Source organism: Arvicanthis niloticus, chromosome 12 (genome assembly GCF_011762505.2).
Source record: "Arvicanthis niloticus isolate mArvNil1 chromosome 12, mArvNil1.pat.X, whole genome shotgun sequence".
In the NCBI taxonomy this organism is placed as follows: Eukaryota; Metazoa; Chordata; class Mammalia; order Rodentia; family Muridae; genus Arvicanthis; species Arvicanthis niloticus.
In genome coordinates, this window is record NC_047669.1 from 30,094,524 (window position 1) to 30,111,188 (window position 16,665).

Genomic DNA, 16,665 nt, shown 5'->3' on the forward strand with positions numbered 1-16,665 from the left:
ATCAAGGGTTTAAAAAAAAAAGTATAAAAGAAGAAAGAATGAAATTGAATATAAAAGTGTCTTCTAGTAGAGACACATTCAGGCCTCTGGAGTTTTCCATGGCATGTGATATAAAGTCCCAGGCTTAGTACTCTGTCCTGGAAATGTGATGGAGTTCTTCTAATGAAGTCAGTAAAGGAATCTAGATATTTGGTGGGGGTGGGCAGTGTCATGATTTTTTCTTTGAGGGGGGGGGAGGCAAAACGATGAAAAGAGGAGCAGGATAGGTCAGAGGGTACTTCTCCCTTCTAGAATGTAAGCCTGGTCCTTCCTACTGCAGACTTCTGTTACTTTGGTAAAAGACCCTTTCAAGTCCCAGGTTCTCCAGGTAGCTCCTGGTTTGGTTTTTTGTTTTTTTCTTTTTCTTTTCTTTTCTTTTTTTTTTTTTAATTTAATTTAATTTTTTTTTTGTACAGTGGTTCTCAAAGGAAAACCAAGCAATGAAGATTTCTTCCACTTGCAGTGTGGGATGTCTGTTCCTTTCAGAATGGGAGCAGAAAAGAGTCCCTAGGGCTTTTGTGGGAGGGCAACCTTCTCCCTGACATTTGAACCTCAGCCAAGTCCCCTAGACCACGGGTTGCACCACAGTTAGTTCCATTCAGCAAAAATAAATTGTAAACTTGTTGACATTTTTGTCCTCTTTACAATTCATTGTTTATTTTTCCATGACAAAGAATTTTGATGCAATTATCACTGAGCTTTCTGACAAAAGGGAACTAGCTAAGGAATTTTGATGAGTTACCCACTTCATTAATCAGAACAAGCATCTCTAGTGACAGGGTTAGAATTACAATGAAGATTAGATAGCAAATTGCTGTTCCACGGAGTGTCAATCATCTGCAGTGACAGCGGTGTGATTACACTTCAGGGAAGAGCTTTTCTTGCCAACAAAACGAGGGCAACTCCAGTGCAGGTAATAAATTTAGCAGGGTGGGTTGTCATTTCTTCCCTCTAGTGGAAACCTTAAAAACCAAATGCTGTCTTGTGGAAGATTTTAAGGGGAAGACAGCATTTCACTTTAAAATGTTCACTCACATTGTAGTATTGTATTTGAAGAATTATTGTAGCTACATACTTAGGTACAGTTCATCTCTGCCATGATTTTTCTCTGGTTCATTTACCATATCAAACCTGTAATAAATAGATGGTAAAAGCTACAGGAAGAAGATATGATTATATCTGGACACCATCAGCAACCAAAACCCAATTTAGAAACAAAAGTAAGAAAGAAATGGAGAGAGGTCATGTTAGTTACCTGGCCAGTAAAACTTCCCAGTTCTCCTGGCTTAAACAGAATGAACTCCTCTTCCAGCTCAAGTATGCTTTTAAGAGCAAGGGGCTAGAGCACTGTCTTATCGTTTCACTGCTGTGAACAGACACCATGGGCCTGGCTTACAGGTTCAGAGGTTCAGTCCATTGTCATCGAAGCAGAAAACACAGCAGCATCCAGGTAGGCATAGCAATGGAGGAGCTGAGAGTTCCGCATCTTCATCTAAAGGCTGCTAGCAGAAGACTGGCTTCCAGGCAGCTAGGATGAGGGTCTTAAAGCCCACACCCACAGTTACACACCTACTCCAACAAGGCCACACCTACTCTAACAAGGCCACACCTTCAATAGTGCCACTCCCTGGACCAAGCATATCCAAACCATCACAAGCACCATTGTAGCTCTAGACTGTAAACTGATCAGGAGAGACAGGAGCAGTAGGCAATTTACTGGGGATGTGGGGTGACCTTTAATCCTTATCACCTTGCCTGGATTTGGGGTCACTTAGGAGGCACACCTGTGAGGGACTTTGCAGAGAGGTTTACTGGAGTAGGGAAGACCCATTGGGAATGTGAACAGCACCAGACCAAATAAAGGAGAAAAGCCAGCTTAAATCAGCATTCATCCCTCTCTGCCTCCCGACTGTGGGTACCATGTGGCCAACTGCCACAAACTGCAACTGCTCCTAGACCATTGTAGCTGGCCTACTTTCCCGGCCATGATAGACTGTGCCCTTGAACCTAGAGCCCAACTAAACCCTTCCTTAAATTGCTTTTGCCAGGAATTGTCACAGCAATAAGAAAAGTGACTAATATTAGCTTAAAGGGAACAAATAGATGCTATCTGTTGAAGTATGACACTTCTTGTCCCTTCTAAGTTAAATGAGAGGACTGGGAGTGTATTCCTTTTACCAGTGTCGTCTTCAAGCACATTTATCAGACTCATGTTTACCTAAGTAATATTTACTATGGGTCAAGAATAACTAAGCAGCTATCTTTGATTCATGTTTTAGTTTTTAATCTAAATTTTAATGAGATTGCTTTTGAGCAAGCAGGGGAAAAAGCCCAGTAGTAAGTGTATTTCAATAAAGGAATGCTTCAGGCACCTAGCATGGAGCCGTTGTTAGCTTCTGCAGTCAGGCCCACTCCACACCCTGGAAACTTACCCTGGGCTCCCGGGGTCTTAACCCTGGGATGTTAAAGGAGCATATTGACTACAGAGATTATAGGCTCTAATTTTGGTTTCCTAAATTCAGGCAACTTTCTAAACATACTGTTCTACCATGGTAAGCTATATGCAGTTTTCCTTCAATTTCAAAGCAGAGAATGTACCCTTGACTGTTAAGATAGACGGATTAATTACCTATAGATTAGACACATCACCAGCGTACCAGAATGTTTAAGTTTTGGCCTTGAGATTAACACTAATGCTTTACTTTGTGAATTTAGTTATCCAGCAATCTCTACCTACAGTTTTAACTCAATGGGCTAAATCATAAGAATAGTTACAATTTCTATTTTATCATAATGATCTAAGAATGAATAAAATAGTACATGTAGAACAATAGAGGGCTAGGGGTGTAGCCTGGTTGTATATTATTTGCTTATATGCATAGTCCTGGGTTTAATCATTAGCACCAATAAACGAATAGACAATTAAAAATGCAATAGTACATAGAAGTTACTTTGAACTTTATAACAAGAGGGACATAAAAATCCAAAGAAATGAGCTGGAGAGATGGTCAGCAATTAAGAGAAGAATACTGGCTGCTTTTCCACAAGACCTGGGTTAGGCTCCCAGCATCCACATAGCTCAAAAACATCTGTATCTCAGATAAGAAAATCAACACCTTCTGGCCTCCACAGACACCAGGAACTCAAATGGTGCACAGACATACATGTAAGCAAGGCAGCTATACACATAAAATAAACATTCCAAAAAATTTTTACAAGGATATGAGAAGTAATATTATTAAGTTGGATTATGTTTGTACTATTTCACCATAAAATATGACCCAGCAGTTGAGAGACTGAATACAGCTGTGTGTAGAGTATTTAACTAAGTCAATCAGGAGGAATTTGCTCCTCTTGTATTTTTATTTCTGTGTTCTAGGACTTGAATCCTGGTCCTGCACATGCTAATGCCAGACCTCTCCCACTGACTAAGCCCCCCAGCTCAAGAGGAGACGCTTAGTGACTGTGGTAAATAGGTTCAGGATACTTTCCTTCGGTAGTGACACATTTAACAAAATGCTGTGTTCTGGGGCCGGAGAACTACTTAGTGGTTCAGAGCACTTGTACTCTCAGAGACTTAAGTATGGCTCCCAGGATCTACATGTAGTTCTCCGTGGTTCTTAATTCCTGTTCCAGGGGACCCACTTTCTACTTCTGAGCTCCTTGGGCACCAGGCCACCCTCATCATGCACATATATACATGGAGGCAAAGTACTCATACACATAAAAATAAAATAAAAAATAAAATCTAAAAAATATTTTAAGATAATATATTCTATAAGCTAGAGAAGCAATCCCTCAGCCTGGCAGCTGTGTGTCCCTTGTTATGGATGAAGGCACACCCTTTGTACACCAAGTCTATCCTTTTCTCTCTTCGGCCTCCTGTCCTCCCTCCTCCTCTTATGTAGATTTGAGTTGAAAATGTGTCCTCCTTTAAAGTGATATAAAGGGCTTGATTTATGTTGTTCATGGTTTCTCCTGATGAGGTATTATAACCCTGTATGATTATCTAAATGGGAATGTAAATGATATCCTGAATAGAAAAATAATTCTGGCCAAGTAATATATTTCCAAGAAGTCTAGCACATGTTTCTTTATATTTTATTGATATTTTAACATTTTTAATTTTTATTGTGTGTGTGCATAGTGTATGGAGGTGGACATCTGTATAAAAGTCAGAGAATGACCTGGTTAGTTGTTGTCAACCTTATACACCTTGAAGAATTGCCTCTGTCAGATGGCCTGTGGACATGTCTGTGAGGCCTTTTCTTGATTGTTGACTGATGTATGAGGGCCCATCCTACTACAGGGGTGCCATCCCTATGTAAGTGTGCCTGGGCTGGATAAGAAAGGCAGCGGAAAGTGAACCTAGAAGGAAGCCAACTGGCAGCATCCCTCCATGTGCTCTGCTTCAGTTCCTACCTCCAAGTCCTGCCTTGGCTTCCTCAGTGATACTATTACACTATAACGTGTAAGCTAAATAAGCCTCTTTCCCCCTATGCTTTCAGTTGTGGCATTTGTCACAGCAACAGAAAACAAACTTGCACTGAGGACAGTTTTGTGAAATCAGTTCTTTTCTTTTGGGGGTGCTGAGAGTAGAATTAAGGTTTTCAAGCTTGCAGGACAAGTGCCTTTACATAGCAGAGGCATCTTACTGGCATAGAAGAGGCATCTTTTATTTCTGTTTTCCATTTCCCTATAACCTTCCAAGAGTAGAGATTGTTTCTTCCAAAACTTTGTTTAAAACTCCCAAACTGAAACGCAATGGCAGGTGTATAGTAAAAGCTGAAGTAGCATCCCTTACGTGTTTTTAAAAGAAGAAAAAAGTGAGTTAGCCTATAGTCTTTGAAACCCAGCCTTCCCATAAAGCTACTTCCTGTAATGTCGCTTTCTGTTTCATCTCATACTCTAGAGCCCCTGCCAGGTTTGTCATTCCCAGCTAAGGGTTTTATGCCCTCTCAGGAGTCCCACAGTTTCATGGAAATCATTAAACCAGAAATCCTGCTAAAGTGTGGGGAGAGATTGGCTGGAGAATGCAAAGCTCACTGGAATACAGTGGGATGAGCACGTGCAGCTGGGGAAGAGTTGGCCATAGACTTTCTGTGGGAAGTAATCCTGAAGTAGGCAGAGCAGGGGCAGCAAGTAAAGACAGGGAAGTTAATATGAGGAGAGGAAAATGTGATATAGTGTGGTTGGTGTTGATGCCAAGAAATGACAGTAGAGGGATCTACAAAGAACAGAATGCTTTTGCTTTGTTTGTTTGTTTGTTTGTTTGTTTGTTTTTATGAGGATAGAGTATATAGACAAGAACTGCATGGCAGTGATTTTCTCCTCAGACCTGGATCATGAATAAAGTGTGCTCTGGGGACTTGGTAGACCTTGTCTAATTTGCTGTTGCCTACATAGGCACATGAGGGCTGAAAATCTCTAGGCCTATTCATCAAAACCCTAATAACATGATAAGTGGTAGCCCAGATAAACCAGTTATTTTTAACTGTCTTGTTTTCAAGAACAGGCCCCATTCTGTTACTTGTGTTCACTCGTGTAGCATGAGTGGTACTTGAGACAGGATTGAACTAAAGGCTTACTACTATTTGAAGCTTCCAAGACATCCTAGTGGGTAGGTCTTAGTGGAAGCAGCTCTCTCAAGCTTCTAGTTCCTGTTGAAGATATGAGCTGTTTAACACAGGACCAGTGCCTTATAATGAAAATTAAGTATTTTAGTTTGTAATGAGAATTTAGTATTTAGTTTAAGGCCTGAAACTATGGGTACCTCTGATGCCTGACTTAAATATTTCTCATTGCTATAAACATGAAAGAACTGAGCCTTGTTCCATTCCATTCGAATCACAGGAAATGTTTGTGTGCGATTCGTGTGATGGGGAAATCTGAGGACAGGGCTATCAGTGTGGCATATTTGAAACACAATAGCTGATTGGTGGTGATTTTTCAAATCTTTCCACTTTAGTGTCAAAAACGGTATTTCTCTGCCTGGCACAAGCTGATTCTGGATCATAGGATTAAGCTGGGGAAAGCAGGGACCCTGTCTGACTGGAAGCTTCAACTGAAGGTCCTGAGAGCCTGGGGAGACCATACACGATCCCAGAAGTTAGAACGGGAGACCAAAGCCTTGGAAAATGACCTTAGGGAAGAAAACAGGTACCATTATTTAGATTCTGAAAATTCTTCTGGTGCACGTATCTGGGCATCTCTCCTCCAAAGAGCCCGAAAATCAACTTCAGAATCCCCAGCTAGAAAGGCATAGCTGAAAATTAGAAGTGAGGCAGATTATCTGATTAAAATGTACTGATGGAGCTCATTCCCTTTCTGCAAAGGAAGGATAGGGCTTCTAATGCTAACACAGCACTGCGCCATGTACCACCTCACAGTTCTGAGAGGGAGTTTGCTGTGTATGCCAATAAATCTCATTGATAGAATCGCTGTCTGTACATAGAATGTTAATTAAGGACACAGGGAGCATCCATCTGGGAGGGCCAACCTGCCAAGAGTGATTCCTCCTACACTGCTGTCCTTTGTCCCACACCTTATTTAGAGGTTTCTGACACTTTTATATCAAGTCCCTCTTTACTGGTGCTCTGTCACGCAGAATTTATTGTCAAATAAAGCTTTTTTAAATTTTTTTTTAATTAATAGCCCTGGCTGTCCTGGAACTCACTCTGTAGACCAGGCTGGCCTCAAACTCAGAAATCCGCCTGCCTCTGCCTCCCAAGTGCCGGGATTAAAGGCGTGCACCACCACCGCCGGGCCAGCTTTTTTTATTTTATTATCTTAAAATTAAATACATTTCCCCTTTTTATTTCCAAATTTAACTTTACATGCAGTCATTGTGTGTGTTATTTTTATTTTGTTGTTGTTACTTGATGGTGATGGCTGTTGAACTCAGGGCTTTACATGTCTAAATGCATATTTTACTACTGGGATACACACCCTCAGTCCATAACCTTCTTATTCTAGGAATCAGTGTCACCTAGGTTGAAGGATGCATTATGTTCTTATGTGTAATCATTAACGACAACTCTGTCAGGATGAAAACTTAAGTGTGTGGTATGTGGAAGAGTGGTTGCATTGGAAGGCATAGCTGTACAGCTGTGTGATGGCATCAACCCTGAGAAGTCCTATGGGTGTTGGGTACATGGTCCTTTGCCCTGCATGAGGAAAACAGTATCTAGGGACAGTGCAGGTGTTCAGCAGTGTTGTACAGTGAGGAAATATGTTCCCTTCTGCTGCTAAGAAAGCAGAGCAAATGTCACTGGCCGAGTAGGTGCCTCAGGTTGTATAGAACAGGCTTCATTGGGAGGAAGTATAGGTATCTTGTTTGGCTGGAGATAATCAATCATGTGGCCTTCAAGTCCATCAGCTTTTGAGAAGCTGGTTTGTTAGCTTGGTTGCTTGGTTGCACTCTTTCTTTATTTTTAAACTGTGTGTTTTTGTGTGAGTGTACCACATGCATGCAGAAGCCTGTAGAAGCCACAAGAGGCCATCAGATCCCTGGAACTGTAGTTAGTGGGTGGGGTGAGCTACCCTCTGAGTGCTGGGAACTGAACCAAGGTCTCTAAGCGATGTCATTAGTTGTCCACCCTACCTTTAAAATATTATTTATGTTTATTTTATGTGTCTATGTGTTTTGTCTGTGTACATTTATGTGTATTCCATATACCCTGAGCCTTTCCAGCCCCCATGAGAAGCTTCATATGCCAGGACAAGGAGTTTAGGTATTACTTGGTTATAAGGTAAATTTCTAAAGCTTTTCTAGCAAGAGGATGACTCTTTTGTGGCATATGCTGGGGCACATCTCTGTGGAAAGGGCCAGTGGAGAAAACTCTCCTTTAATCTGTTTCGAGAATCCTTGGACCTTGTGATTGGCGTGAGAACTGGGGTGACAGCATACTGAAAAACTAACTGATTCGAGGTTTGCTGGGTAAACACTGTAAACTGGAGACCGTGTAAGGGCACAGAGTGGAAAGTGAAATGCTGAAGTTAAAAGCCGCCTTCAAGCATCATGTGCCAGAAGAAACTTGTAGAAGAAAAATCTGGAGAACTCAGGATTCCATCCCAATTAAACAGTTTAAATATAAAAGCACTAAATGGAGATTTCGTAATAGTATAATGTGCCATTTTTTTTTAAGATCTCAGAACTTTTAGTCTGGTATCTAAATTATTTTCAGGTGTCTATTTTTAAATGTTCAGAATGGGTACTAAAACATTGTTAACTGCTGAAGTTAGAAAATATTTAACTTATAATATTTTTTCTTACTATAAAACCTTAGAACAAAACATATCCCAGAACAGGATGACACCTCAGGCTTGTCTGATCCAGCCCTCATTTCACGGATAAGGAAGAGAAAGCCCTGAGCAGAGAAGTGTCTTGCAAAAAGCCACGTGGAGCAAGTGTGTTGAGAGCTTTGTCCTCAGGACTCTTGACTCAGAGACTTGTCCAGACAGTACTGCTTCCCAGTTAAGCCAAACAGCATCTTAGCTGTGCTTTCCTAGGCCAGAGATGATTTTCTGCTGTACTGGAATTTGCTTTAGATTGTGATGTAAAAACAGAGCTGTCAAATGATGATGGGAGTACAGGGGGTGACACCCAGAGGGAGTCTTCCCTTTCTCAAAAGAGAAGGGGAAGGTAGAATGAGGGGGACTTTCATGGGGGTACTAGGAGGAGGGGAAGGGCTGATACTGGGTTGTAGAATGAATGAATGAATGAATAAATAAGGAAGAAAGAAATGAAGAAAGAAAGAAGAGAAAAGACAAGACCAACCAAACAACCAAGTGTCAGATCATCTGAGAAATGTGTGAGAGGGAAGGAGCTGTTTGAGCAGACCCCTCTGAGTCCCCAGCTCTCTGCGCCTTGAGTATTGTCCTAGACACCTAGGAAACTCAGATCCCAGCCATCTTCATTGGGCCCACTGGGGTTTCTCCCCATCCTTGGATGGACACTGACCACAGTGGTAAATGAGCCAGGCAGTGAGACAAGGCTCCATTGCTTCCTGAGTTTAACTGGATGGAGTCTTCCTGCTCTGGAGGGAACAAGTAGTAAAGTGGTCACTCACATGGGAGCCTTCAGCTCACCTACTGACAGGACACAGCTGATGCTGTGGCTCACGGCAGGATGCTGTTGAAGCCAACATCCCAGATTTCTGCACCCACAGTTGTTTTGTTCCTTGAGTTGTCTCCTTGTGGTGTGTTCCCTGCAAGGCCCAGCCTTGTGGGCTTGCTTCTCTGTTCTTCCCACTTGCTCACTAAAGCAACAACAAATCCCTCTCTTCTTACTCATAATTGAGTAACCTTCTTTGCTTTCTGAGCCTATGCACAATCTCACCTCCACTTCAAGGGTGCATGCACTTATTCTACAAATGCATCTGGCTCTCCTTAATAGGAATTGTGGTCATTCTCTTTCCATCCATCTCTTTTCTTTCAGAAGTAGTCTTGGGTTAGGAGTGATGGTGCATGCTGTAATGTTGACATTTGGAAAGAGAAGACAAGATGATCAGCAGCTGGAGGTGATGTTTAGTACACAGCCAGCTTGAGGCCAGCCTGGGTTACATGAGACCTAGTTCCCCAAAAGTAAAATGAAATGAAAATATGGTTACTATAACTAATGGTTTTATTAAACTTCAATATAATATCATACTATAATTTCAGCACAACAGACATTTTCACATTCAGTTGCTGAGGTCATACAACAAAACTCTGTTCCTCATGTCTTTTACATTGTGGCATTGAAATTAGCACATTCACTTTCACAGGTTGGTTCCATAGCTCTTACTCTCTCTCCCTCTTCCTTGAATTTTGAGCCAGCTCTGTAGGAAGTGGGAAATAAGCAGGCTTGCTTCAGTATTTTCTGCCAGCTCTTCCTGAGCCCTGCTTCCCCGCTTTCTCTGGTCCTTCTTAGGAGGCACCTGCCCTAGGCTGTACCAGCTGCCTTCCTCATCTCCTGTGCTGTAGTCTTCCACCACCCCCCTGGCCATGCCTGAACGTGCCTTAATCTCTCCCTCTCATTTCTTAAGACTCCCACTTCTTCCTTCCTGTAATCGTTGATTGTCCATAATTGTTCATTTACAACACTTCTGGGTTCAGCCTTCTTTGGAGAGCCATATGCAGAGAGCTTCTGTTAATCGTGTTCAGCTGCCTTCCCATCTCTGCTCACGCAGGTCCCCAGGTGAGTGGCCATTGGCCACATGGCATATGCATCTAGTGAAGCCCCAAATAGACCTGTCAGAGGACCAGACTTGCATTGCCTGGCTCACTTTCAACTCCTTTTAGAGTCTTATATTCTGTTTCCCTGGGGAACTGCTACCTAGTGCATTATTGAATGCATTAGCCTGCTCTTTCCTCTTCCTGCTGAACCTGCTCATCCCAAATGCAGCTGCTGCCGTCACTGCTATTCTTACGTTTTGCATCAGATTTTAGTACTTTGGTCCCTGGCATGTGGATATGTATCCCCTCCCATTCCCTCTTGAAAAATTCAAGACTCAGGACCCACATAGTGGAAGAACAGACTCCTGCAAGTTTTACTCTGACCTCCATCTGCCCACTGTATAAGTCCTACCCAAAACACAGAAGAATTAAAACATGGTTTAGATATTCAATAGTCTTGCTATAAGATAGCATTATTACTTTATTATGGATTTCATTCTGTATTTTTACAGTTTGTTTTATATAGGTAACAAAAAGAATTTAAAAAAAAAAAAAAAACATTTGAAGACTAGACAGTGTAGAGTTCCCAATACCATTTCTAAGGGTGAATCTGAAGATGAGAGACTGTCAGCCACTTGCCAACTATCCCAGGTCTGCTTGGTACTCTCCTGACATTGAAGTTCCAGATTGCACACTAAAAGCATCATTAGAGGTGTTGGTCCTGGACCGCATGGCCCACACTGGAATTCCTATTTAAATTTTTGCTGTTCTGTGCTCTTAGGTCTGTAGAGACAGCCTTTCTTTGCAGACAGTTATGTAATTATGATGATCAATTTATACGCTCTTGCTAGAAATGTTCTGATTTAGCTCACAAGCATATTGGGACAGGCTGTTTTCCATAAGGCACTCTGTCATTCTTTATGGTTATCTGGGAAGTATGTCTCAAGCCTTTTCTTCAGGTAAACTTACCTAAGTGATTGCATCTCACTAAGGTTTTATGAAGTCGATGTGATTTCACCCCTCTTTCAGGACTAGCTACATTTTTAGTGCGATCTTTTTAAAAGTATAGAAGTTGGTTCATCTGGGATGTTGTCACTATGCCAAGATGAAATGCAGAGCAGGCATGGAAACAGCCTGTCTCTCATTTACTAGTGTCTAGCTTCGGCCCTTCCACCTTAGCTGGCAAATACAGAAATTGTGACTGCATTCCAAGGCTCCTGTGCAGCCATCATAGAGTGGGCTCTCAGCACTCTATGCCTTTCTTATTTTCCTACCCTCCTAGTCTTGATGTAGTCATAAAGATGGTGTTTCCTTGGTCTTTTGTAGTATCCAAAGAATTTTACTGAAGGTCCAAACCCCAGTGCGGCTTTGGGCTGTTTATGCTGTAAAAATTATGTTAGCACACCAAGAACATCTCACACTCATCCTTGAGAAGACTGATGTAAATTGGATGTTATGTTACTCAGACTCAGCAACATGCATCTTCTGTCCTAAAATATATGAATTTTCCTTACTGGAGAAAACTAGAGGCTCTTTGTTTGTCTCCCTATTTCGCTTTTGCAGCTTAGTCCTCCCTTCCCTGCCACTTAACTTACTGCCTCTCTAAAATTGTATCAGACTCAGTCTTGTTAGATACTTATTTCCATTATAGATGCATGCATATTTATTATCATCCACAGTGTACTTTTACTATAGAGACTATCTGCCAGTCACCAAGTATTTGTCAACCATCATCAAAGAATTATAAAGATCAATTAAATATAATGATATATGCTGTTGGAAGATATCCTGGTCACTTTTTCTGCTGCTGTAGCAGAATATCACAGGCTGAATAATTTATGTACAGTAGAAGTTTATTTGGTTCCTAGTTCTTGGGGTTTAGAAATCCAGAACATAGTTCTGTCATGACAAGGGCAAAGACGCACACACTGGACAGATGGGAACTAGGGCTCTTACCATTCTCATTGGTAAACCACCTCCAAGATAAGAGCATTAGTCTTCCTGGGGGCAGAGCCTTCATTACCTTATTAGCATATTCATGGGGGGGGGCTGGTAGGTAAGCACTGTAACACTGAGCTATAGTCCCCATCTCCTTAATTACCTTTTCAAGGCCCCAGTTCTTCATATTGTTACAGTAGGAGTTCAGTCTCCACATTTTTGGAAGGTGTGTTGAAACCATAGCAGCTGAGTTGCTTGTGTCTCAAGGCTGTATTAGACAGAAATAGCGATGCATTTCTGGTAACAAGGATAAATATTATTTGGTGAAACTTTGTCTCACTTATATATACTTTTGTTTCACTTAAGATTATACAGAAACTTCTATATTAAGTTACATTGTAACATTTTTCACTGTAGTTAACCAGCAGAGAAGGTCAGAGTCATTTAAACATTAAAACAAACAAACAAACAAAAAAAAAAAACAAAAAAAAAAACAAAACAAAAAAACAAACAAAAAAAAACCTATAGAAATCAGTCTGGAGAGACGGCTCATCAGTTAAGAGCACCTAATGATCTTGCACCTCCAGACATTCCTGAATTCAGTTTGGGGTACCTACAAGTGTGTGTGTGGGGGGTGTCACAGACTTTGTAATTCCAGTTCCAGGGGGATCTGATGCCCTCTTCTGGCCTCTGTGGGTACTATATATATGCATATGGTCCACATAGGTATTTATATGCAGGCAAAACAGTCATATATAAAACTAAATGAATCTTCTTTTTAAAAGTCTATAAAAAATAGTCTCCATACTCACTGACTTAAATGGTTATGATTTTTTTGATAGGACCCTAGAGTGCATAGATAGTGTTTAACAGAAAAGGGCTATGGAGAACGTATTATATTACAAGCTAAAGTTAAGAAGGCAAATAAATAATATTTGATTTTAAGTCTCCAAGTGGACACTTGATTCCACAAAATTAATCACATAATTTCCAAGGTTAAGGTGATAACCATCCCCGCCCAATAGGAGGTAGATATAAGAAACCTCTAGTCTTGTATTCTGTGTGTTTGTATGTGTATATGTGTGTGTGGGACCTGCATACGAGATGTTCACATGTATGCAGGTAGAGGCTCGCGATTGCTGTCATGTGTCTTAGATTGCTCTCTACCTTCTATATTGTCAAGGTCTCTTGCTGAGGCCAGAGCTCTGCTAGTCTGGCTAGCCAGCTTGTTCTAAGGATTCCTCCTTTTCATTTCCAGTGTTTTGAAATTACAGACAGGCTACCACACCTACCTGGTGCTTACAGGGGTTCTGGGATCTGAACTACAGACCCTACAGGTGCGAGGCAAATGCTTCTTCTCAGTCCCAAGGCTTGAATTCTTGACCAGCTTCCACTATGCTGTCTCCTGGAGAAGATCCCCATGGGGATATACAATGATGTCTACTCCTAACTCCAACCAGGCAGGTTCACTTATATTTATGAAGGTTCCAGGAGCCAAAAAGAGCTGTTTCTTAGGTGATGGATGAGCTCTATCAGGGCTGGAGCCTGGCTTGTTCCCTTCACAGGTATCTAGTGCTTAACTGGTATCTTCAAACAGAGTCATTCATTCAGGCCAGGGCTTTGGTAAATGAGTCCTCCTCAGTGCTTCTCTCCCTAACCAGGTCTTTAACAAGATCATCTTCAGAGTTCCACTTAGACTTTAATAAGTCTTAATTATTGGCATCAATGAGTAATGATATGGTTAGGTTATTAAGTTTTCTCTTAACTACCTGCCTTAGATTTCCATCCCTACCTGAATCTCTCTTTCCCTAATGCATTCTTCTTTTCAAAATAGTTACATGTATACATAACAAAATTTAATAAGTTTTATTGGGAAGGTAGAACAGTACAATTGTGTTTTCTTCTTGAAGGCAATGCTGAGGTATTGATGCCTTTGATGAGAGTCTTCCCTGAGGAATGTAAAGTAATTCTGTTTAGTGTAACATGATGAGATGGAGCATTTCAGAAACTTATTTGACCTTATGTTCCTTTGTATTATCCACTAACACTGTAAGTGGCTTCTTTGTTTGAATGGAAGTGCTTTTGCTTTGTCTCCTAGAAAACAACAGCTGGCTACTGAGTTTAACCGGAAACAAGTTCTTCGATACTGCTTTGCTGAATGGCAGCGTTGGCATGATTCAGAAGTTATAAAGAGGGAGCTGGCTCTTGCAAAGGAGCAAACTAGGAAGAAAATGGATGAACTGCTTAAGGCAGCCTCCCTCGGGAAACTCAATTCTAAGGGGTCATCAGGTATCACTCTTGCTGAGGCAACAGCTGTGGTGGACCCACCAGTAGGAAGTGGAGAGGTACACTGTTCCCTTTGTTTGGGTTTCATGTTTACCCTGGACTTGCATCTGAGCTTCACACTTTTATAACATCTGCAATCGGAGTGCCTCCTCTCGGCTCTCCAAAGGTTTAGGGGTGCTACAATGCACAGTGGTTACCACTCACAATGTGATTATTTTCTTAGCCTGATCTTTTTTTTTCTCAATAGTTATATGTCAGCATTGGGCTAGCTGGACGTTGGTAAGAACATGATACAGAAAGGGATGCATTGCATCCCAGCTAAGTGAAAGACCTTTGGAAAGAGATGGGTAAAGCACTGCTGACAATTCATGAGCCCCCACGTGACCTACACACCTGTCCTTTTTGGATAAGCTTGTGACATCATGGATTTTTAAATGTTTTTTTTTTTTTCTAATAAAAGTTGTCCATACTAATTGTGACAATTCAGTAGAAGAAAATCACCAAGAATTGTTTTTTAAGGCCAGTGGTGATGATATATACCTGTAATTGCAGTTGCCAAGTCAGCCTGGGCTTTTTAGTAAGTTCAAGGCCAGTCTGGGCTATGTAATGAGACTGTTTCTCAATAAACAACCAAATCCATATAATTCCATCATCTGGAATTAACCACTAGTAACATGGAAGTATAGCTATCTATTCTTTTCCCTGTAGAGGCATATATAAATTTGTTATTGCTAACATTTTATTTTGCTTTAAATTTTTCTCATCTAAGTCACTGAAGAAAGCTAGTCTGCCATAATCAAGAAAAGGAAGGCTATACTTTGTTTTGTTTGAGACAGGGTCTCATATAGTGCAAGCTGGCCTAAAATATATTCTGTAGCAAAGGGCAGCTTTGAACTCCTGATCCTCTTGCCTTACTTTCCACATGTGGTATTATGTAAGGCTGTTCTGTGGTGGTTTGTTTGTTTGTTTGTTTGTTTGTTTGTTTTTAATACAAATGTAACTACTTTGCTTTTCTATAACCATCTTTTGAATTTTCTAAATAGAACATGAACATTTTTATGTTATTAAATATACCTTAGCCATAGTTCTTTGTTAAAAGTATTTCTTGGAACTGGACCTGCTAATCAGAATTTCTGGGAATGGGGCACTAGTAATTTAGTTCTTCAGGTAGACCTGATACCTACCCTGGTTATTATGGTCTACACGTCTCTTATCATTTTGTAGTGCCTACCTGACATTCTATAATAAACCTAAGCTACGAGTTGTTTAACTTAGGGATGCTGAAATTCATATTATTTTTAGTTTGCACTATTTCAAACAGTATTTCACCAAAGATCCCAGTAGTAGCTAAGTCTTTGCATATATACATACTGCTTTACTTAGGGTAAATATTTTAAGACAGAATGTGTGTTTTGTTTTTATCTTATCATTTCTTTATCATTTGCATTTTATTGCTTGTAAGGTTAAACATTCTTATATTGGCTAGACAGACAGACAGACAGACAGACAGACAGACAGACAGACAGGGATATAGAAAGGCAGGCATAGGTCACTTACTCCTTTATATTTTTAGGACTATTGATGCTTAAATTATTATGCGTGCTACAGACTTTTTGTCCACTTGGTCATTCGCCTTCTTGATTTGGTTCCGGAGTTTGGTGCTGTGCCCAGCTGTTCATTTTTTATGAGGTCACTCCTGATAGTTTTTCTTGCTTTTTGCACTTGTCTTGTTAGAAAGCCTTAGGAAAGATCTCTGCCTCCACCCTGCTCATAGTGCCGTTAAGTACTTAACTCAGACACATAAAATTAAATTGGGCACCTGAGGGTCTCAGCCTTGCTTTATACCCTGATTACTGCAAGCAAGCAGACTGGCTTTCATTTAAGTGTAGTCTCTCAGCAAAGAAGGATCATAAGAATGCTTATTGGGGCTTATGTAACATTTTGGGCCCTTCCCCCAGGCATTTTATCTACCTTTATATCAGCTAGATAATTTTGTCTCCATTGAGACCCAGAAAAGATTTATATCTTAAGAAATAGCTGAATGGAACCTTTTTTTTCTTTCCAAGTTCTACTGTTGTTACCTCTAAATGAAAAAAGTCAGCAAAAAATATTTTTCCTGTGTGAAACAAAAAAAATACTGTATAATATACATATATACGTACATATCTAAAATAGACTTTGTAGCTCACAAAATAAATTTCATCTTTTCTGGGATGTACAGTAAAACATGAGCAAATGAAAATA

General features: G+C 40.6%; 1 protein-coding gene across 15 annotated transcripts in view; it reads left to right on the top strand.

The window, feature by feature from the left end:
* Nucleotides 1-16,665, top strand: part of Ccdc191 (coiled-coil domain containing 191) — a 66,971-nt gene that overhangs the window by 28,584 nt on the left and 21,722 nt on the right. For 14 of the 15 annotated variants that reach the window (XR_013113586.1, XR_013113584.1, XM_076942963.1 and 11 more), the window contains 2 exons: nucleotides 6,008-6,198; nucleotides 14,234-14,480. The exons of the other annotated variant lie outside the window; for it this stretch is intronic. Coding sequence is in view for 12 of the 14 variants with exons in the window: in XM_076942963.1 (XP_076799078.1) it covers nucleotides 6,008-6,198; nucleotides 14,234-14,480 (438 nt within the window). In the remaining 2 variants the exon portion in view is untranslated. The remainder of the gene's footprint in view (nucleotides 1-6,007; nucleotides 6,199-14,233; nucleotides 14,481-16,665) is intronic. 15 annotated transcript variants of the gene reach the window in all.